General features: G+C 35.2%; 1 protein-coding gene across 1 annotated transcript; it reads left to right on the top strand.

Moving 5' to 3' along the window:
• Window positions 1-417: 417 nt before the first annotated feature.
• On the top strand, window positions 418-16935 carry LOC110466268. The gene is made up of 10 exons (XM_021522668.1): window positions 418-605; window positions 1353-1445; window positions 1691-1806; window positions 2086-2196; window positions 2520-2678; window positions 11705-11978; window positions 15053-15145; window positions 15418-15533; window positions 16005-16115; window positions 16771-16935. The coding sequence occupies exons 1-10, from the start codon at window positions 473-475 to the stop codon at window positions 16933-16935; spliced, it is 1371 nt and encodes a 456-aa protein (XP_021378343.1). The 5' UTR covers window positions 418-472.
• The last annotated feature ends 6074 nt before the right edge of the window (window positions 16936-23009 follow it).

Raw genomic sequence — 23009 nt, 5'->3', positions numbered from 1 at the left:
ATAACTCATTTATTTGTATGTTTTTTCCCATTTTCAGATTTACTCAAATGGTTTTGAAAAAAATATGCTTTGTTACCTGGTAAATTGTAATACAATTAGCTGTGTATCAATATTTTACAAAATTCGAAAAATTCAAACAAGATAGTTCGTTCACAAAATTGATTCATAATAAGATGGTGTTTACTTTTGGACACGCCGTTCGTTTTCTGCGTAATCAGTCGTGCACTGATTGTAGATCCGGCCTGTGTGTAAATACATCGCTGAGTAGCCAGTGCGCGCATGGGACGAAACATTTGCACAATCCCTCAGCCAATAGACGGGATTTCCAAGAATCACACGTGTCCTTTAATCTTGTATCCGTTTTTGCTTGTCACTTCCGGAATCTGAGGTCATAGGTCGTTAACATGTATAAAAGCAGCAACGTGATCGTCGTCCATATCATTCAGTGTTTAGTGATTTCACAAGCTACACAATGCCTACCTACACCTTGCATTACTTTCCCCTCCGAGCCCGAGGCGAGCTCATTAGGCTGCTGTTCGCAGCAGCAGGGAAAACCTACACGGACAAGATCATCACATTCGCTGACTGGCCATCCAAAAAACCAGGTATGAACTAGGGGAAATATGAGACGAAATGATCTTATATTTTATACAATATCTTTTCGGTGATTTGATTGTAACAATCATGCGATGTGTGCCATTGATGTCCGTACAGATGGTTACAATGTCATTTTCAAAATAATTACAAATTTATGAAATGATTCGAATAGAAAAAGTATTGTTAATTAAGAAAGATCTGCTGTGACAAACACGTGATCTTTACCCAACAAGTAACACACTTGTGTTAAAACCACGAGAGTTTAAAAAATGGCCGTTTGTCATTATGTAAATGTCTCTTGTGGTATGAAAGTTTAAGGGCCCGTGGTATGTCCGTGTTATACTTTCTGCTGTAACTCACTGTCGGACAGCTTATACACACAGCACATGGGCTGTTCATCAATCATGTTAAGTGTTTTTAAACGTTATAAATGTTACGCTTTCATGCTAGGAGTCACTACACATAGTAACTCTGTTTGTAAAATGTTTTCAAAATGATTTGAAGTATTTTGTCGGTGTATTGGCAATCAATATCAAAGAAAAATTCAAAAAACAAAATGTAATCTGTCACTAGAACTTCTTGTGCCCAATGATTTGTGACCGCAGCGCGAAGTTGCCGCCAGCCGGTATTGATAGAAGCTGATGTCAGGATCAAGCTGTACAGTTACGTAATATACCTGTTTTAGACCATGATAAGCGAGAACTTTCAATGAATAAATGATGTATCTAAATACAATGTGTGCACTTTGTCAACAGAAATGCCAACTGGACAGCTGCCAGTGCTGGAGGTCGATGGGGTAAAGATTTCGCAGAGTCTCGCGATATCGAGATACTTATCCCGAGAGTTTGGTAAGGATGGTGTATTGATAATATTATAATCGATCAGTCACATCTCGAAAACATTTGTCACGCCAAATAATAATAAAAAAAATATACACTATAAGCAAGTATTCTAGATAATCCCTTCATCCTGCTTTCATCTTACTGTAACTTCTTGTATTGTACTTCATTTTACATTGGACGTGGAAATATATAACAGGATCCATGACTTGCTTTGTAACATTAATCTGTAACGTCACTTCTCCACGCTGCAGGTATGGCGGGAGACAGTAGCCTAGACCAGGCAAAGACAGACCAAGTTGTCGATACCATAGGAGACTTGTTGACCGAGTTCTTCAAGTTCGCCTTTGAGAAGGACCCTGAAAAGAAGGTTAGTTTGATATTGTTATAACCATGAGTCTACCTGTATCGTGATTTCATTGGAATTGTAATGGTTCGCCCTTAACTTGAAAAAAGTATGACTTCATCATTAGAAAAAGGATTTTCTTTTTATTAAACATATGTAACCGACCAGTCTTTCCAAATTGTAATGTAACCCTTTCCTGAAAACAACGTCGGGTTACACATTGATGGATTTGTATATGAGAATTCAAGTGAATATTTACAATATCATTATTTTCTGTATCGGTTTTTTTGCTTTGCTTTGCAGGAAGAGCTTAAGAAGAAAACTTTCGATACAGTTCTGACAACATTTGCTACAAACGTGACCAAATTTCTAGATATGAACAAAGACAAGAGCGGTTATTTCGTCGGAAAAAAGGTAAATGATGAAATATTTCAAAACGCTTTTGATATATGACATCTATACAAAAATGTCATTACACATAATGTTTATTGATGATGTGATGTCAGTTATCGCGTGAAACTAACCACATTACTTAACAATTACTCATAACGCCTGCAACTATTCACAAAGCAAGGTGTGCCTGGTAACGATCCCACACAAAACAAACTTACCTTATCAGGACATTGCTACTGCTATTCAAATGTTGTTTATTTATAGCATGTGAGCGTGCAACGTTATGTAATGGTGTTTTGAATGATCTGCACTACAGTGTTATCTTTGACTTTTGGTATTTACAGTTGACGGCTGCTGACCTGGCAGTGTACGAGGGCTTTGAAAATTTCCTGTTAGCGGACCCCAAGGCCCTGGACAAGTACCCCAAGCTTGTAGCCCACAGGAAACTAGTCTTATCAAACCCGAAAGTGAAAGCGTACGTGGACAAACGACCCAAGTCGGACGTCTAAACAAAAGAACATCTGTGTTTTTGTGGACACTGTTGAAGTAATTTCCTTGAACCAGATCGTTTCCACATGTAATCCGTTGAACCAAGTGGGAGCGATTGACTTGCAGTTGCATAGCTTTTGGAGAGGATATATGACGCCCCGCTCTAGTCTTATACAGTCAGACGCCCGGGAAATCTGTGTTGTTTGGTGCTTGCTATTTGTAATGTACGGATAGAGAGGTAGTCCAGGTGTTCGATCACAATCATCGTCGAACAATGACATTTGAGATCCAATTAAGTAATTCCAACTTTTGTTTTATGGAATATCTTGGCATTTTGCATGTTTTGCATATTTATTTTTCTAAAGAATGTTTACCTGTTTATTTGTTTTATTAAATGATTTACTCATTCTTACAAGAGTTTTGTTGAGCTGATTTTCATTCTCATGCTACAATTTTGTATGACAGCTTTCTGTTACAAGAAAGAGAAAAAATATGTCGGAACGTATTTTATGAACATACCGAAGAAAGAATTGTGAGAATGATTGAGTTTCCGGTTGACAATGTCATTTAAATTCGATAGCAAGGTGTTCCACCAGACTGTAGAATTCCCATAGAAACAAACTGTGTCCCTCTTCTGACCGATTTTGTTTTTATACGAGGCTGAATTATATTGGTAAGCTTATCAGGACTTGTAGCAAAAAAAACTCTTCAAGTCTTCTCACATACATATGTATCGACTATGTACCGTCTTAAAGTAGAAAGAAATGAATTGAGCGCATCGAAATCAGGGACACTACAGATTAATTTACTTCAGCCGTTTTCTGCGATCCTAACTTACAACCTGATCTACAGGGACGGGTCAGAATATCATGACTTCCGTGATAAATGTTGACTACTGACTAATAAACTTACAGCACATGGTTTCCAAATACTTTGGACAAGTTTAATGGTTGTCGTCACGATCTCATTGGGAAATATGTTATTTCTTTATGTAATATGAAGGTCGATATTTTTAATTATGCTGATATGAGGACGTGTCATTTCTGTGATTGACCTAGATTAACATGGCGGGTGTCGTCGTTGAAGCAGAAATCGTTTACCCTTCCAGAACACCTGGTCCTATTCTCCTAGCACTTGTTCAATGGTCTCCATGTAAATATTTCATTGTTAATATTTTGCCATATTTTTATCGATTTTAAGTCAGAATCATGTATTTTTACACTACAGTATTCCCTTACTTTTTTTCTCTCTTTAAATATCGGCAACTGTTCTCTTATATCTAACTTCACCGCAGTGCAATGAAGGCGGCAATGCTATATTAATGAAAAAGCATGAAATATAATGGATAAGACAGTTATTTTTTATCATATTCAGGTTCGTATAATGCAAACATTTTTGTTAATATATGAACTACCAGTGAGCTTTTATAATTATGAAATGTATACATCCTTTTCAGTATATATACTACGATAATGCACTTGCTAGTGTGAAGAACTAGAATAATTAGCCGCCCAGTCACTCAGACTATCGCAAATGACGTCACCTGGTTGTCACAGTGATATGAATAGTTCTTGAGGAAAGCTTTGGCTTTTTCTGAAAAAAAATAAAAAAAATCGGCATGTTCATGTGCATCGTTGCCCCGCATCACATATATGCTATACGTTATCTGATTTACTATATTGGATCAATAAGCCCGATTACATAATTATCTGGGCTATCTGTACAGGTTAGCTGATATGAGCAGCAGACATGTTTTCTGCAAGCCACGACAGCGCATGTCGGTGAGCAGCAGTCATGTTTTTTGCAAGCCTTGACAGCACATGTCGGTTAGTAAGTAGGATAGATTATTAAAAAAATACATATGATAAAACCAGTCTTTTGTCGGACACAGGGACATGGCATGGCATGGGAAACATGAAATATTGTCTTTTAAGGAGGCTCCACCCTTTCGCAATTAGCCAGCAGAATTCAATGAAAGTTTCACATGATTGTTATGTGACTATGTCGGGATGATATTATGAAAATCTTAGCATTCCGATAAACTGGGGATTTTTTTGTAAAAAATACCAAAAATTTATTTTTTGTCAAATTCAACACTTTCACATTTTTTGAGCGTGCGGCATTGTTCAAACTATAATAACAATAAAATAATGAAAAGAAACATTGCTAATCAACCCTACAAATATTTTATTTATCATAAAATATCTACAACATGTTACAAAAAGCGTTTTTTATTGAAATTGTATGGATAAAAGTTACTAAATAAAAGCTAAAAACAAACAGGACGCATAGTTTCATACAAAAAAGAGTGAAAAATTGAACCAAATACACAAAAAGTCTTTATAATTAATTTATTTTACACTTTACAATAATTTTGATACTGGTCAGAGTTGTCTACTCTGGAAAAAATCGGAACGTTTTGAAGAGGGATAGAATTTATACAATGACACTTATTTTCTTTACTATACCAAAAACGACAGAAATAAATCAAATTAATATATTTAATCATCAATTTACTGTTCTTTTATGGAACAAAATTACTCTCAATCATGTTCACTTTGGACATCATTCCATAGCCCGCTTACGCATGTTATATTAACATGTCAGGTACATATGTCGTTATTACGTGCACGCACATGCACTTGCATTTTATAGGGATCTTGATATTTTACAAGCCACTATTTTCACAGAGTTATTGTTATTGCGTTTGTGAACCGATTTATCTGACAAAGCGTAACTCGCTTGACAACAAAAGTCGTAGCGACCAAGACATTGTGAACTACTGTTAGCATGTGATACGTACAGGTGAGGTCGGTAAACAAAACACATCAGTCCCCATGCGCCTCATATATACGACCTTCTTGAAGTCGTCTGATCGTATGTCAGTGTTTTCAGTGTTTTCCCTTGAGCTAATTAATGTCTTTGTATCATAAGCTTTATTTCTGATGTACGTGTGATTACACATTTCCAAGTTAATTATCGATATCGGGTGTTGACATATCATTGTCACGCACGTGTATTATTGTTTACCCGGTGTTACTATAATTTACACTACGGTAATGGAATGCCCGATACGCAATACGGAAATGACGACACGAAAATACGTCAAGAAAAACATGTGTATTACCAAGGTTGGGAAGTCCTTAAGATAAAGCGTAGAAGAAATATGTCTATTTTTTGAGGCAAAGTGAATCACACATTATTAAATCTGTTATATTCTTTGGCTGTTTATATGGGTGAGTTTTCTTATAAACAATGAACTACGATGACAACAGTTGTGTTTTCCGTGATTTAAGATAACCATTCTTTACTCTAGTTGCTTACTATGCTCCCATAGATCCTTTTCTCATATCCGCAGCTATTCACAGAGGATATTGCTTCACTAATTTGTTATAATTGGATAACATCGTTGAAAACTCATTTGTATAGAGTTTCCAAAGATACGGATTGATGAAAACTGGGCAAGTATTATGGTCACCATCATACATGTAACCGATTGAGGAATATTTCTTTGTGTGATGTACATGTGTTGCTTATGCTCATTAGTGTGTCTCCTTGTTTTCTTGTCACGGTTCTTCACTTTGAGGACGTGACATCACTTTGATCTTGACTAAACTGACATGGTGAGTGTGGTCGACAAATCAGAGGACGCTTGATGTTTGGGAAGACTTGGGCCGTTTTCGTTTAAACCGGTTGGACCACAGTTGTTTGTTTATTAAATAAGGTCGGACCCAATAATCTAATGCAAATTTTAATGCTAATGCTAATTTTAATGCGATCCTTGACAACGCCTTGCAAGGCGTGCATAAACGTTTGCAGGTCCGCCAGAAGTTAAACCCGAAAATGTTACATTAATAAACGGACAAACCGGTTGTTCCGCATAATCGAACAGGCCCCTTGTCTTCATAGTAATAGCCTTGTCCTGTTTCAAAGGTGTCTGTAAAACTTAGTTTTATCATGTTCGAGTTACGGTTTGGTTGTCACTTCGGTATTCTTTCTTTAATTTTGAAAACAGTTTTGAAGTTTTGAGGTTGAGATAGAAATAAGGTTTGAAATTAATATGCATTTTGTCATAATATGCACTGAATACATAAAAAATTAAGTATTTTTGCGTTTTTATTTGTTAACGATTTCATATCTTGATAAGACTGTACCTTTTTAAGGTGGCCTGTCTTTATAATTCATGAATCATATCATACTGCCGTTTGTACTTTAACCGAGCGACCTGCTGTTTATACGATAGTACGAATACATAATACAGATCGCTATCTGTTGATAACCGCGTTTTCTTATCTCTATTATTTTTCCCTTTTTATTGAACATGAATAATGTCTTTCTTACATGTGAGTTTTGAAGTATTTCCTTTCCTAAACGTTATCTTCCCATGGCGACGGCTTTACCTTACCAATGCCACTACGTGAGTGACTGTCGACCTTTCGGCGATGTCATGATAAACATATCAATATCACAGATAGCGAGAACGGACTATGCATGATAAATATTACATATAACAGACTTGTGAGAACGTCTTTCGCAAGCCAACCCCGGAGGTTGGGGAAAAGAATGTGCATACTATATCTCAACTGCATAGTATCGTAAGAAGCGACTAATGATGAGACCCCTGGAAAGTGTTCTTCTGTGTATTCTGGTTAATGGCAGAAACCAACTATTAAGATTTACGTCTTTTCTTTTATAACTTGCATACTTATTATTTTCGGTAGTGTCCCTCTCGACACCCGGATGTATATGACGTCATCAGTTGGGAGGACATTAACGCCAAACAAAACATAACTGTTGGTTTGATTTTGATTCTAGTAGCCATGTTCACAAACTGGCAATAGTAGGGACGCCTAAAGTATAATCACAAGTGTGCATATGTCCTCACAATGGGTGAAGTACAAGGAATAAGGCTATCCAGGGCGTGTCCAATGAACTGTGACTAGAAGTAATCCTTCGAGCTGGCGTTTCAAGTAATAATTCCTGACGGATATTTTCTTCACAAGAAGACAAAATACAACCCTGAACTCAAAATTAATAGTGTAACAGGAAACGAGGTTATACACATACATCTTAACCTTCATAATCGAATAGGCGATGATACCAGATGTTGTGGGAAAGTAAGCGTTTCCTGTTGTACAGTCATATAAAAATAACAAGTACATATGCATGTGAAGATAGAGTTATGGACTATTTATACAGCTACAATAGCAGATAGCAAGTGATAAACCATTGACACGTATGAACGTATCACTGCATGGCGATAGAGGATGTATGTGTACATTTAGCCAAACATTATCTTGGCTATCTATGATGAGTTTGAAGATCTCCTTACTGTCTGAGGGACTAGTAAATGCTGGGAAAATATGTTTGTAAGGGATTAAATAAGTATTATAATATGTTAATACGGTTATATCAAATATTTTGGAAAAGTATGCATTGATATGAATAGCATTATTAGTATGACAAAAAAATGTAGTAATTACGCTCTTTATCAAAACACATATTGATCTTTGGCCAAATTGTAATGCACTTTGTGATACAAATTATTACAGGGCAATTTCACTGAGTCCAAATTAAGTGTAATCAGTTATTTTAAACTAGGTACACATTTAAAAGAGGGTTCTAACACTGCTCAAAATCGACTAAATAAAAAAAAAAATATATATTGTTTATTATGCAAGACCATTTATCCAAAATCTTTGTATGTATAACACAGACCCCGTTCTCCTTGTAACAGTCATTGTTATTGCTGTCATTATAACAAATATTAAATCCTGTACAATGAAACAGTATTTGAAATAAAATACTTTAAACTTTTGAAACTAGAAGTCTTTAAAGATACAAAACAAAACTATCGCAAATACTTAATACCAAATTTGTTAATCTCAAACCAGAGTAAAGCAAGCAGGCCGACGCTTATATATATATATTAATGACTGTTATATAAACATGTACTCCAGACGGGAAAACGACATACGGACCTGTCTTATCACAAATGAGCATGCTCAGGTTGTTTACTGAGAAAACAAAGTCGGAGTCGGTTATGTTTAGCCAGTTTTTCGTTTAACGACAATTTTATAAAAACATACAAAGATATTTAATCTAAAATTGAAATTCAATGTACATATATTCCAAATTTCTTGTTGTTCAGATGTTTCACAATATGAAAATTTCATTAACATTTCGTTAGGCTAACCATGCTTAGAACCACCCAGCCTTGGACATTATGTAATACAGAGTCTGTCTGCATTAAACAGCACTGTAACGCGGTGGTCCCACTCTAAGGCCAGTTATACGGGACCAGATTTATCTTTTCCTACTCGAGGGTGACAGAGTCATCCATCAGCAATCCATCCTCTTAGGTCAGACGAAATGGGAGTGGTTGAGTAGGACTCCACTGCAGAGAAAGCAAGTCAAGCTGATGATGTAACCATTCAAGGGACAAAATATATCATAGAGTCATCATTCAGGGGACAAAATAGACCATAGAGTCACCATTCAAGGGACAAAATATACCGTAGAAGCAGCATACAAGGACAAAATATATCATAGAAGTAGTATACAAGGACAAAATATACCATAGAGTCAGCATAAAAGGACAAAATATATCATATAATCAACATGCATGGATAAAATATACCATAGAGGCAGTATACAAGGACAAAATATACCATAGAGTCAGCATAAAAGGACAAAATATACCATAGAGTCAGCATACATGGATAAAATATGCCGTCGAGGCAGCATACAAGGACAAAATATACCATAGAAGCAGTATACAAGGACAAAATATACCATAGAGTCAGCATACAAGGACAAAATATACCATAGAGTCAGCATACACGGACAAAATATACCATAGAGTCAGCATACAAAGACATAGTATACCGTAGAGTCAGCTTACACGGACAAACTATTCCAAAGAGGCAGCATACAAGTACAAAATGTACCATAGAGTCAGCATACACGGACATAATATACCATAGAGTCAACATACATGGACAAAATATACCATAGAGTCAGCGTACACGGACAAAATATACCATAGAGTCAGCATACACGGACAAAATATACCATAGAGTCAGCATTCAAAGACATAATATACCATAGAGTCAGTATCCACAGACAAAATATGCAATAGTATAAGCATACAAGGACAAAACATACCATAGAGTCAGCATACAGGGACAAAATATACCATAGAGTCAGCGTACAAGAAACAAAATATGCCATAGTGTCAGCATACAAGGACAAAATGTACCACAGAGTCAGCATACACGGACAAAATATACCAAAGAGTCAGCATACACGGACAAAATATACCATAGAAGCAGTATACACTGACAAAATATACCATAGAGTCAACATACAAGGACAAAATATACCATAGAGTCAGCATAAACGGAAAACATATACCATATAGTCAACATACAAGGACAAAATATACCATAGAGTCAGCATACACGGACAAAATATACCATAGAGTCAGCATACAAGGACATAATATACCATAGAGTCAGCATACACGGAAAAAACATACCATAGAGTCAACATACAAGGACAAAATATACCATAGAGTCAGCATACAAGGGGAAATATACCATAGAGTCAGCGGAGAAAGACAAAATATACCAAAGAGTCAGCATACAAGGACAAAATATTCCATTGAGACAACATACAAGGACAAATTATATCATATAATCAACATGCATGGATAAAATATACTGTAGAGGCAGCATGCAAGGACAACATTTACCACAGATTCAGCATAAAATTACTTAATATATCATATAATCAACATGCATTGATAAAATATACTGTAGAGGCAGCATACTAGGACAAAATTTACCATAGAGTCAGCATAAAAGGACTAAATATATCATATAATCAACATGCATGGATAAAATATACCGAAGAGGCAGCGAACAAAGACAAAATATACCATATAGTCAGCTTACAAGTACAAAATATACCAGAGAGGCAGCATACAAGGACAAAATATACCATAGAGTCAGCGTACAAGGACAAAATATACCATAGAGTCAGCATACAAGGACAAACTATACCATAAAGTCAGCGTACATGGTTAAAATATACCATAGAGGCAGCATACATGGACAAAATATATATCATAACGACAACATACAGGGACAAAATATACCACAGAGGCAGCATACAAGGACAAAATATACCATTGAGGTAGCATATTAGGACCAAACAAACTACCATGTTAAATGTAAGGACAAAATATGCCAAACAATGTAAGCATACAATGACCAATATCCCACAAAATGTCAACATCAAAAAAGCAAAAAATACCACAGCGAAATTTCACAATGACAAAAAATACCATAGAGTCACAACACAAGGACAACATACGGACAAAAAAAGGAAGTAAATATATAATCTTCATTTAATATTGTGTATATTGTCAAGAATAAACATAAGCTCTGTAGAACTTTTATTGCGATGCCGATAAGGGAACAGATGTTGTTTTCATGGTATAGGAAAGCCCAGTGGGGGAAACCATCGTACCATCAGAGGGATAACAACTATCCCTATCTGACATCACTCTCTTTTTCCGCCACCGTTTGGGATCGAACCGGGATTCTTGGGAGAGTGAGAGGACTGAAGCTCACGCGTGATTGCGACAGTAGAAATAACTGTGCGCGTTAGCGATCACGGCTACACCGAGGTACCACTGCGGCAACATGAAAGGACAAAATATACCACAAAATGTCGACACGCAAGAACAAATTTACCGCAACTTTTCACCATACAAGGGCAATATATGCCACAGCTTCGCTTAACGATGATACAATTTAGACAAAACTGGCAATCGAAATGAATCTGAAAAATAAAACAACAATGCAAATATCGTTTTGTTGTACATAGTACTTTTGAAATACTTTTGTGAACAAAAATATCGATTCAAGTGTTGAATGTTATTTTCGATCACCGCCGAGTCGATTTTCGGTCAGTCTACATCACGCGTTAAGTATAAGTACCCCATAAGTCCGCGCATGCCTGAGCATAATTTTTTGAACAAACATCGTTATCCGAGGGCCATATATACGTGTATCACAAGCCTGACAACACCAGTCGACCGACATCTATCCTAGGACAGTCTTCCACCACCATCTACCCCAGGACACTCTACTACCAACATCTACCAGACAACATGCCCTCCCACAAACTTATTTACTTCGGCGTCCGAGCGAGGGGCGAGCTGATTCGCCTTGCCTTTGCAGCTGCTGGTCAAACATGTGAAGAGGATACCATCACGTTTCCAGATTGGCCTGCTCTTAAACCAAGTAAGATATAAATGCTTAAATTATTCCCTCACACCAGTTTACAACCTTTTATATAATACCTTTAAACTAAGTAATCCGATTGATCTATAATGCCCTCAAACTATGTATAGCACTTGTATATGAAATCCATACACCAAGCTCTCAGAACATCAAACTTGGTTGACATTTGTTATTATATAATTATTATGTCTTTAAACAATGTTATCGACTTGTATATAATTCTGCCACACCAAGCTAGTTTGCGGTTTATAATACCCCTACACCAGACAGAAAGCGATATTATAAAATCCTCCCAAACTTTATAAAACAATACTTATAGTGCTTTCAAACCTGGTAAAGAAATGGCACATCTTGCTTTCAAACCAAGCAAGTCAAACATTGTTTCAGGTTTTCCAAGTCAATTGGATATAATCATATTTTGGTATTTCAAACACATAATAGTTATGTGCAAAGGAATTTTGCTACGCATTTGTTTTGCAATAAGTATGGGAATAACATGGAACGGTGGAAGATTTCTCAACAGGTACATTATGTAACAGTATATTGATCTACGACTAGTGTTACTTATTAAACAAACAAAGTTGACCCCTGTTATGGTCAGTGTTTGCTGACAGACTTACCACAGGATCAGACAGGCTTTCGCATTTCGTACACTTTCTGAAGTCATGTGGAAATATTAAGAATAACTTAAGAATAACTTATGTTTCAACGTTATAAATGAATACACTAGAAAATTAAATCTTTGAAAAACAATACTAAGAGTATTTTGATTTTAATATCCTCTTAAATCCGTGTATGGCTGTGTATGTCCCCACGGCCAGGAATATATAGCTGGTCTAACGTCTACCCTGCGCACTGTCCAACGAATGACCTGACACGGATCGGCTTTGTAAAAGCCACGTTCTATATACTGACTTAGCGGTCTGTGTATCAATGGCCGTTAGCTATTAACACGACGTAAGCCCTTAACATAATAAAATCCAAACCTTTTTTGAGGAGTGAATGTTAAGAGTTTAGAGAGACGTATTGATCAAATGATCTACCGGTGATGATGATGGCTTTTTGAAAATCAAATTGCATTTATCTTCTTTTTTTGCAACTTATCAAAACAGGTGTTGGCGTACGACACGTGGAGTGACATTTGTGACAAACTACTCAGAGTCTCTTTTCATTAAACACTAACATTACTTTACAGTTTCGGTCGTTTGTAGAGTTCGTGTTGTATCGTTCTCTCGTTATCGGTTCTGATGTCAAATCGTCTCCTTATATGTTGACAATACAAAAGAATTAACTTTACTTAATTCGCAGACATTTGCTTGACTTGAATGTATAAACGGTAGGTTGGCGTGTGTCCAGCCCCGGTTATCGCGGATAGATGCAGTACAAAGTCACACATTTACCCTGGACATTAAGTAGTACGTTGTGAACTTAGGGTTTCATTGACTTATACCCTATATAATACCATATTCCAAGAATACCATACATACTGGATTGTTTTCATACCAATATGGCATAATTAAAACAATAAACACCAAGTAATGTATCATGTTTAACGTGAAACATGCATATTGCTACAATTCTGTGTCATATCAATCGATATTGCATAGCAACTAGTCCCTTTATCGACCAAACTTGCATGTGTATAGTTACATATTCATTAGGAGAAAGGTTATAATAAGTAGTCAAAATCTGTGAACAGAAAAATAAAGCCATTCATACTGTAGCATCATAGATGCGGTGTATTATGAAAAGTACCTATCATGATTACTCTGCGAACTTTTTTACGATAGCCACATGATGAAACCTATGTAGGTGTTGTCTCCCCTGTCACACTAAGTTTGTGGTATAAAGATATGTAAATTAACAATAAAGATACCGGAGGTTAAAATTTACGACAAATGCTTTAGATATAGGTTCAGTTAGCGGTCAGATATAATTTTCCGACATAGCGACTCCAGTGCAACTCATTCCAAGATCATTTAATACCTATTGTTAGAGAAGAAAATATTCCAAGGTTACCAAGTTACTACAGTTTGGTCTCTCGACATGTAGAATGAGGTAATACTCGAACGGGAGGGGTGTCACTTGTTATGGAGAGTTATGTCCATCGCATCATCGATATCCAGGGGTTACGCCCACCTACGCTGAGCGTAACTCCTGGATATCGAGGATATGTCCACCGAGATAAGCTGGCATGCTCCTTCCATAATTCACGTTCCCTATATATTTCTTCAAGTTCATTTTTGACAAACAGTCACTTTACTGCCAACCTACATACATAGTTTGGACTTTGGACTTGGATTAATAAGAAAATTATTAATTGTCTGCCAAAATAAAATATAAATTGTATTGCCTAAGATCGTTGTTCGTTATTGACCATATTCTTTTAACTTTCTTGTATCTGATAGACATGATGCCACATATTTTGCTGGTATATTTATTAAATCATTCCATAGCTCTTCGTTCGTGGGGTTTTGCCTGGTGTATGTGTGTCTCTTACGGTCTTGTTGTGTTATCTTCGTATGGACAAGACTGTCCAGTTTTGAAGTGATGTCCTTGTGTTTTGTTACTTTGGCAGAATTATGTTCTGTTTAATATTTTTTTCTGTCAATATATGCATTTGTTTAAATCGTTTAATTTCGTATATGTTCTTATACACCCCATATGTGTATATATTTCAATTTTTAACCTTTCCGGACACACTTTTGATTTTTTTTTGTCCCCCTATTCATTATACACCCACAAGAAAAGTATAATGATCATGTTATGATGAAAATATATTAAGTGAGTTTCATCGAATTAACATTTACTAACTCGCTGTATTTGTCATAATATCGAATGGAAACGCACTCAATGTCATATATTCACTAAGAAAAAAGAACAGACACATAGTGGAGGTTTTACTTTTTAACTACTTTTTAGAAAGGTTTCTGAAGGTAATCTAGGGACATGATATTTCGGTCGTTTATAGGTTTGTTTAATGTTTGTTCTTGCATTAGTTTTCCATTTAAGTGATTTATTAAAATATTCTACATGATCAATTATAACACAATGTTTCTTGTTTTTCCTTTTAGAGATGCCCACTGGTCAACTGCCGGTGCTGGAGGTGGACGGAAAGCAGCTGTCACAGAGTATGGCCATAGCCCGCTACGTCGGCAGGGAGTTCGGTAAGGCTCAACCTGTATGTTGTATGACCATATTTGCTTACATCACTTTACCATTCCAAAGTATATAAAGCTTAAGTTTAAAACCAGTATCTGAAATATTAACTACAGTTGTAAAACGTTATGTAAATATTTATAGTGTGTTATCGATGATATTTTATAGTAGGTATGGTAGACTGTTTTATCTATGATATTGTTGTACAGGTGGTGTGGTAGAATGAATTCTTTATCATATTTTGCATGTATGGGTTATATTGTTCTGTGATATTTTACAGGTTTGGCAGGTAAGAACAATCTGGAGCAATGTATGGTCGACCAGGTCATAGACACGGCTTCAGATTGCCTCACGGAGTACGTCAAGTCGCACTTTGAAAAGGATGAGAAAAAGAAGGTAAGTGGAATTCATTACAGTATCTCTAGAATATGGCTCCAATACAATTTGTATAACATCTGGACACTCTACGTTTATTATAAACAACTAAGTATATCAAGTCATAATTAATACGTGTATTTGTTGTATAAAACTATGATTGTGATACATGAAGAAGTTGTCATCATTGTCAATATTTCTTTCTTTTTCTACAACTTTATAGGTTTTAAATAAGTGCTTCCTTATTTCTGGTTATCCCATTTTTTTCAATGATTTTTCAATTCGCGAGAACAGTGGATCGTGAATTTCAGTTTTAATTGTTGTTTTCGAAAAATGCATCCAGGCAAGTTTTGTCGTTGATTTTATCAATTCAAATATGTATTTGCAATTCGCCATTTAAAACATTATCTTAAATTTAAGTGATCGAAAAAAATATCTTTAATACTTTCCCTTCAATTTTCTTAATATTTAACCTTACATTGTGTTTATCAGACGGAAATAAGAAAGACTTTGGTGGATGAAACTATTCCTAAGTTTGCCAGAATATTCACAACTTTCTTAGAAAACAGCGGAGGCAAAAACGGATTTTTCGTTGGATCTGAAGTAAGTTTAGACATATAGTTTTAAATACTTGATATCGTTTTAAATGCCAATATTAATTATCACACACTTAAAAAGGTCATTTCTCTTATTTCTTTCCGTACATCCCGGTTACATCTAAAGGGATACGATGCCACACGCAGCTACTCGTCTAAATAAACATTAATAGTCGCTGTTAGCTCCCTTTAACGTGCATTGGTCGTTGCTGATGTGTATAACTATGGTTAAGGTTATCCAAAACTCGTCACTAAATTCTAAAGAAGAATGTTGCACAATATAGTATAGATATAAAATGCAAACTTGAATATATACTAGTATCATCTACATACGTCCATATAGGCGGATAAAGGGTACATAGAGTTGATGAAAAAAGAGTCTGTTGACGCTGGGTAGGATACTATGTAGAGGATGATTTGACCGTGGCTATGTATTTGTGTTGAGGCAGTGGATTTTGTGTTTAGGTTATTTATAGCGTGTAAACTTTGTGTAAATATAATGTTGATAGGATATACTTTGTCTTGACGTATATTTAACTCTGTGTTGACAGTTCTTTATAATTTTCGTTGAAGTGTGCTCATCTTTATTTTATCACATTAAATGATGTCACTTAATGAAATGTCACTAATTGATAATCGTTTTGTCCTGTTTCACATTTTAGCTGACGTTAGCAGACCTGGCGTGCCATGAGGTATTTACAGACTTTCTCCTGCTGAATGCAGATGCTTTGAAAGACTTTCCTAAATTGGCAGCCAACCGCCAGAAGGTTGAGGATAACGAAAACGTGAAGCGGTACCTGGCAAAACGTCCAGAGAACCCGATCTAAGACACATATCAGTTCACGCATAATGGCAGCATTGTCTTTGTTATTTAAAACTAAATAAAACTTTATACAAACACGTTTGTTTAGTATTGTCTATATGAAGGCGCAGTCCCGCACATAAACTGACTCAATTATTCACCAGTTTAAGAGACGGGACTTTTTTTATTGTTAAAGATGAATCAAATCAATACTGATTAAACGAATCTAACTTCACAGCGGTTCGTGCCTTGAATATTTACATTTCAGTTGCATGTCTACTGTAGGTATCCAAATAGGATTTACGTGCATTACAAATGTTTCCTTTTATATAACTGTTATCGAATTAATATCGGTGTTAAATTTGCAAAACAAGTCACATCTTATAAAGAAACCTTTTTGTTGAAATCAGTGTGAAAGCAACAAAATACAATGTAGTTCACATCATACAATTCAATTCTTCTGTTGATAAAAGTGTCAAAAGAACTATAATTAAAATAATATTTCAAACGATATTAAAGGTCACCTTTTATTTCTAAAATTTTCCATTGATATCAACTTAAAAAAAAATCTCCTTTACGTCATTTATTTTATTGATATCAATGTTAAAGCAATAAATGCCATTTGTTATACAGTTTTATTTATATCAGCAAAAATAGTAACATACGTCACCTACTAAATTACAAACAGCAACAGCTGTCACCTCCAATGATCCTCTTGGTATTAGTGTTACGACACTGACAAAAGCCCTAAAACACAATTATTCTGTTGATATCAAGTCGCCTCTTTTCTTACAATTATCGTATATATATATCAGTTTTGTTAATTCACACCCAATAAAAAGGTCATGATATCGACACCAGTATCAAGAGAACAACTACATGTACATATGTATACTACTGTCATTATAAAACAGTGATATGTTACACCAAAAATAAACAGTTAAGTTTGCATCATGTTGTCAGACCCAGTACGTCAACTGTATACTAATATTATGCTCTGAAGCTAAGGCAGACACAGTGCACTATATATGCACAAGTAAGATAATTGTATCATAATCTCAGAAAAGGTGAATAAATGATAAACCATATTCTTTGACTTACCAAATTCTTATAAGCGAACTTTGGCTATGCTTACTTAAATAAAATGGTCGATTTGTGTAATACTGGACGAACAAGGAAATAAGAACAAGGAAGTAAAGTGTATACAAATTTCTCAAAACAGGTCATACAATGGTGTACCTTTACTCATAATATCAATGTGAATTATCGATCTTTTTTTTTTTTTAACAGTTCATTAAACATAACACATCATATTTCAGTCTCACATTCTTAATTTTCACACAAGTTTTTGTTTGTCTTGACATTTTTTCAACATTACATCAATTTAGATACCAATGCAGAAAAACAATCATTTTTCTCTATTAACCATTACATCAATTTAGATACCAATGCAGAAAAACAATTATTTTTCTCTATAAGTTTGAAACAAGATACATAGAACAATATTATATGCATTGTAGTTGAGAAGCAAACAAATACAAAAAAAAAAAAAAAACAGAAAAAAAACAGTTTGACTATTTTCACATGCTGAGACCAGGATATTAGGTTTTATGTACCATTGTACTGTTTTAGAAGAAGATATAGGAAAGAAAAGAGTAATAAAGAGAGTGAGGAACAAGAAAGAAAAGGAGGAAGGTTGGAGAGGTGTCGAAGGATTTGACAAGGGCTTGTTGTTCGATTTTGTGTAATTTTTTGTACATAGACTACTTTTAACAGGAAACCGAGAATATATAAGTAGTTAGAATATCATGCATATGGCCAAATACCTTATAGGTCAAAATATTGATGTCCTCATATAAAATGAATGCAAAACAAAATGTCTGTTCAAAAATCAACACAACAAAAGAAACCGAAAATATCAAAAAAAATATAGAAAGGAAAGGCATCACAGACGCCTACAAAAACACAGATGAGAAAACATGTGGGTCGGAAGGGTAAGCGTTTCCCGGGTTACGACTGTCCATTTCCATAATGCGTCTGATTCATACTTATGTTGACGAGATTATAATTTCTTAAACGTGGAGATACGAAACTGTGCATATATGTAAGTAGTTTAATGGTGACCAGAACATAGAAATACCATTAAGCTTCTGAGAAGAGATTTGGGCCAAGTTGAGGGAAAAGGGGTTTGCTATATTGTAAAAAAATAAATAAAAAAAATAGAATAAAAAATACAACAATACAGTGTGATGAATTTTGTCCGATCGCAGATATTGACTTTTGTTTCCCGACTTTTCCATAGAGATACCACGAGAACTGATATTCTTCGAGCTGCCTGTTAAGACGTGTTAAATGATAGGGCGATAACATTTAGAGACGATTATGCAATACAGGTATAGGATATATTTTGGAGAAGGACACTATAGATGATATATGTTACCATTAGGGTAAGGATACACGATATACTTCGAGAAGTGTGAGGGGAAATTATTCACGTAAAAAGTATTCACTTCCAGAGTGAACTGAGTAAGAAATGATGATAGCAGTAAACTGTAGTATGTTTTAATTTATCCAGTTGTTAAACCCTACTAATGATTAAGAGATCACTGTATAACGAAAAATACAATATTACTTGTTACAAAACGTAGTCTGTAACACTTGAGATTTTTATTTGTATTGATTGTGTTGTGTTGTATTTATGTTTGAACGGTTGACGTTGTTACTGGTCGGCGTCAAACCGAGGGGGAAAAATCATAGGTAATAAATACCAAAGATAATAAAACCAAGTGTTATATCAATGAAAGGCAGTTAAGTCTGAAGGTAATAAACAACTTGACATTATCTATAATGGTTCGACTTTCTTGAAATTAACGTGAAGTAAACCAGGGTCGTCAGCACAAAAATGTCAACAGTTCTTATTTAAATATCCACATAAAATATTGCTTTTTAACAATGTTTACTCTCCTTTTAATGTGAAGTTATGACTGCTTCATACATATCTGATACAGTTTACTTGAAGGGAGTTATATGAATATTTTCATAATTAACTCTCTTGTATTCATTAAAAGTACAACAAACCATCGTCTGCTTCTGCAAGTGAATTTGAGTGGAATCTAATTAAAATGTATATACATCACGATAATCACGATAGTTATTCCTATTTCGTGACACGACATTACGAATTTCAATTTGTTCTCAAAATGTTTGCGCATGCGCAAATGATTATTCCAATGTATCCTCCAGATCGAAAGTCATTCACAGTCACTGAAGAGGTCGAAAACGTATGTTTGTTAACTACATATCTGATATTGTTCAAATGGTTGATCCTGTTTTCTACATTTTCAAAAATGTCGCTTTTAAACACCTTACGATCAGATCTCGATTATACTCACCATGTTGTTGGTCCCTAACTTCAATAGCACTGTATAATATTGACCATTGTATATAACGGATATCGCAATAAAATCAGTTTATGGAGAAAAGATATATTTCAGTGGTAAACACACATTGTCAATTAATACATATTCTTGTTAAATTTGTATGAACCGACACAGGCCAATGAGAACTTAAAGAATTGTTTAAGACTGGTTTTATGTGCATTGTAAACTTAGCTCTTAAGTCAAGTATAGGGACGTTTGTTAGCAAATTAAGACTTGCATATTAAGATATCAAGCTAAATGTAAGTAAGGCAATTCAAATTAAGAACAAATATCTAAATATCCTATGGAATGGTGACGTCATGAACATTCGAAGTAAGATGGACTTTCATTGACCTTCCGTGTGTTCATTTGACGTCATTAACAATTGCCACCAAGGCCCCATATGCATATTAGTAGATTGCAAGCATGATATAGTGTGTTTGCCGTTGCAAATATTTCATTTGACCCAGCAACTTCCGTGTTACATCTCAAATGGATTGGAATGCCATGAGGCCAAGTAAGACAATGTTCAGTATTACATGAACTAAGTAAGACACTATCCCTCATGTCATATGACATAGTAAGACAATGCTAACTTTGATGTCGAGTCAAGTAAACAGTACAAATATATTGCTCATAGATATATATGCATTGTTTAATCCAAAACTAGAACTATGAATGAATAAATCAAAACATATGGATATATTAGTAAATAAATCATTTGTAATAACAGAAATGCCAACTGGTCTGCTGCCGCTGCTGGAGGTGGGCGGAAAACAGCTGTCAAAGAGTCTGGCCATAGCCCGCTACCTGGCCAGGGAGTTTGGTAAGATATGGACACACCCATTATATTTCAATACGACATACGTTTTTCTGTAATACCGTATAGTAGGATAATGTCGCGGGGAAGATATTTTCGCGATTTCGCGATTTCGCGATTTGATAACGTGATCACGAAATTATAATCCGCTGAATAATAAGACAAGCATAAAAAACCCACAATAATTAGCTTCATAACCGTTATGTCGTCATTAAATCGCTAGTATGTGGCAGTAACAATCCATTTACAGCTAGAGTAGTACAAGCTGTTAGATAATATATTACATCACACATATAAAAGTTTTGTTGATGACTTGTTTAACTATACACACTGGTTTTTGGATATCAAAGATAAAGCGTATTTTTTGACTATTTGACACTTTTAGTGTTCCATCTATGTTCTAAGTCTATGTTCTATGTCTACATCGCAAAATATTTTTTTTGGTCAAAATCGCAAAGATTTAAACATTATACTAATAATTATAGTGATACATAGGCGATTATCAGCATGATAAGCCATAAGCTGATATATTTGCTGTATATAAACGATAGATTTTTATTTTGTTGCTTCCCAATGACATCCAGTTTGTGAGCCAATGCTTGCGTGCTTAATATCAGTTGCATTTACTCGTAGGTTAACACGCAAAGTACCTTGTGAAAGTAAATCTGGGATATGATAAAGGGCATAGTTATTTGGCATGAAACATCCCATATTCGTTCACATGTTACATTGAATTAATTTCATTAACAAAATTGATTATAAAGATTAACCATGATCTGTCGTTGTAGCCGAGGTAATGAACTCTTAGCTGCATTTCTGTTGAAAAATCAAATAAATAATTCAATCTACAATTAAAATGTAAATTGTATAGTGTAAAATGGAAATTGCTTTTAATTTATCTCCTTTGTGATAACATTAGAAAACTTAGAGTATTGTAAATTTAACTAATAAGGTAGCACATCAGTTGTTTCAAGATCTTTTTGGGAAAAGTTAAAAATATTGTCTTTTGTCCTGTGGAAAACTGAAAACTGCCCTTAAACAGAACAGAGATCAATTACATTAGTAAAAAAGTTACATAAGATGCCATATTCAATGATGGGCATGACTTCTTTTAACAGTGCAAATGTGATAAAAGTAAGTTATAAGTATTTTTAACATATCTATCCCCATTTTTTAGGTCTGGCAGGCTGAAGCAGTACCTAGCAAACCGCCCAGAGAGCATCATCTAGAGTTTACGAGTTGATTTCTTGTTGGAAACTTGCAAGTGTTATTGAAAACTTGAATAAATAATTATACGTACACATTTATTGGACACTTTTATATTGTAAAAGAAAAATAATAAGAAAAACCGGTTCCAACACACATGGACATCATACATATGTGTAACTCAAATCATCGAGGCTAAAGAGCCAGCATAGCCGAGCAGTTATGTGTACAAACAATGGCGTCACAGTTATTAACTCAAAACAAACGCCAGGTGTCCGAACATGGCATCACCTTCATTAACCCTACACAAAAAACAGGTGTACAAACAATGACATCAAGGTCATGAACCCAATATACAACGGTACCACTGTCATTATCCCAAACACAAAAACTTGTACAAAGAATAGTATTACCATCTTTATGAATACCACAAAAAAACAGGCGTACAGACAACGTGACCAACTTCATGAACCCTACACAAAAAACAGACCTACAAAGATTAGTTCCACTATCGTTATGAATCCCCTGCAAACAACAGGTGTTCAGGCATCGGTACCTTGTTTTTGAACCCTAAACCAACAGCAGGTGTACAAAGAATTGTACCCCTATGAACCCTGCAAAAACAGCATGCAACCCCCCCCCCCCCCCCCCCCC

The sequence above is a fragment of the Mizuhopecten yessoensis genome, unplaced genomic scaffold (assembly GCF_002113885.1).
Source record: "Mizuhopecten yessoensis strain PY_sf001 unplaced genomic scaffold, ASM211388v2 scaffold11127, whole genome shotgun sequence".
NCBI lineage: Eukaryota > Metazoa > Mollusca > Bivalvia > Pectinida > Pectinidae > Mizuhopecten > Mizuhopecten yessoensis.
Note: the sequence above shows the minus strand (reverse complement) of the source record. Positions and strands in the feature narration are given on the sequence as shown.

Excerpts from the sequence above, each read along its gene's own strand:
- LOC110466268 (XM_021522668.1), top strand. The coding sequence starts at position 473 with ATGCCTACCTACACCTTGCATTACTTTCCCCTCCGAGCCCGAGGCGAG. Across the intron at positions 606-1,352 it reads CTGGCCATCCAAAAAACCAG|AAATGCCAACTGGACAGCTG; the intron begins GTATGAACTAGG and ends CTTTGTCAACAG. Across the intron at positions 11,979-15,052 it reads TTGGCCTGCTCTTAAACCAA|AGATGCCCACTGGTCAACTG; the intron begins GTAAGATATAAA and ends TTTTCCTTTTAG.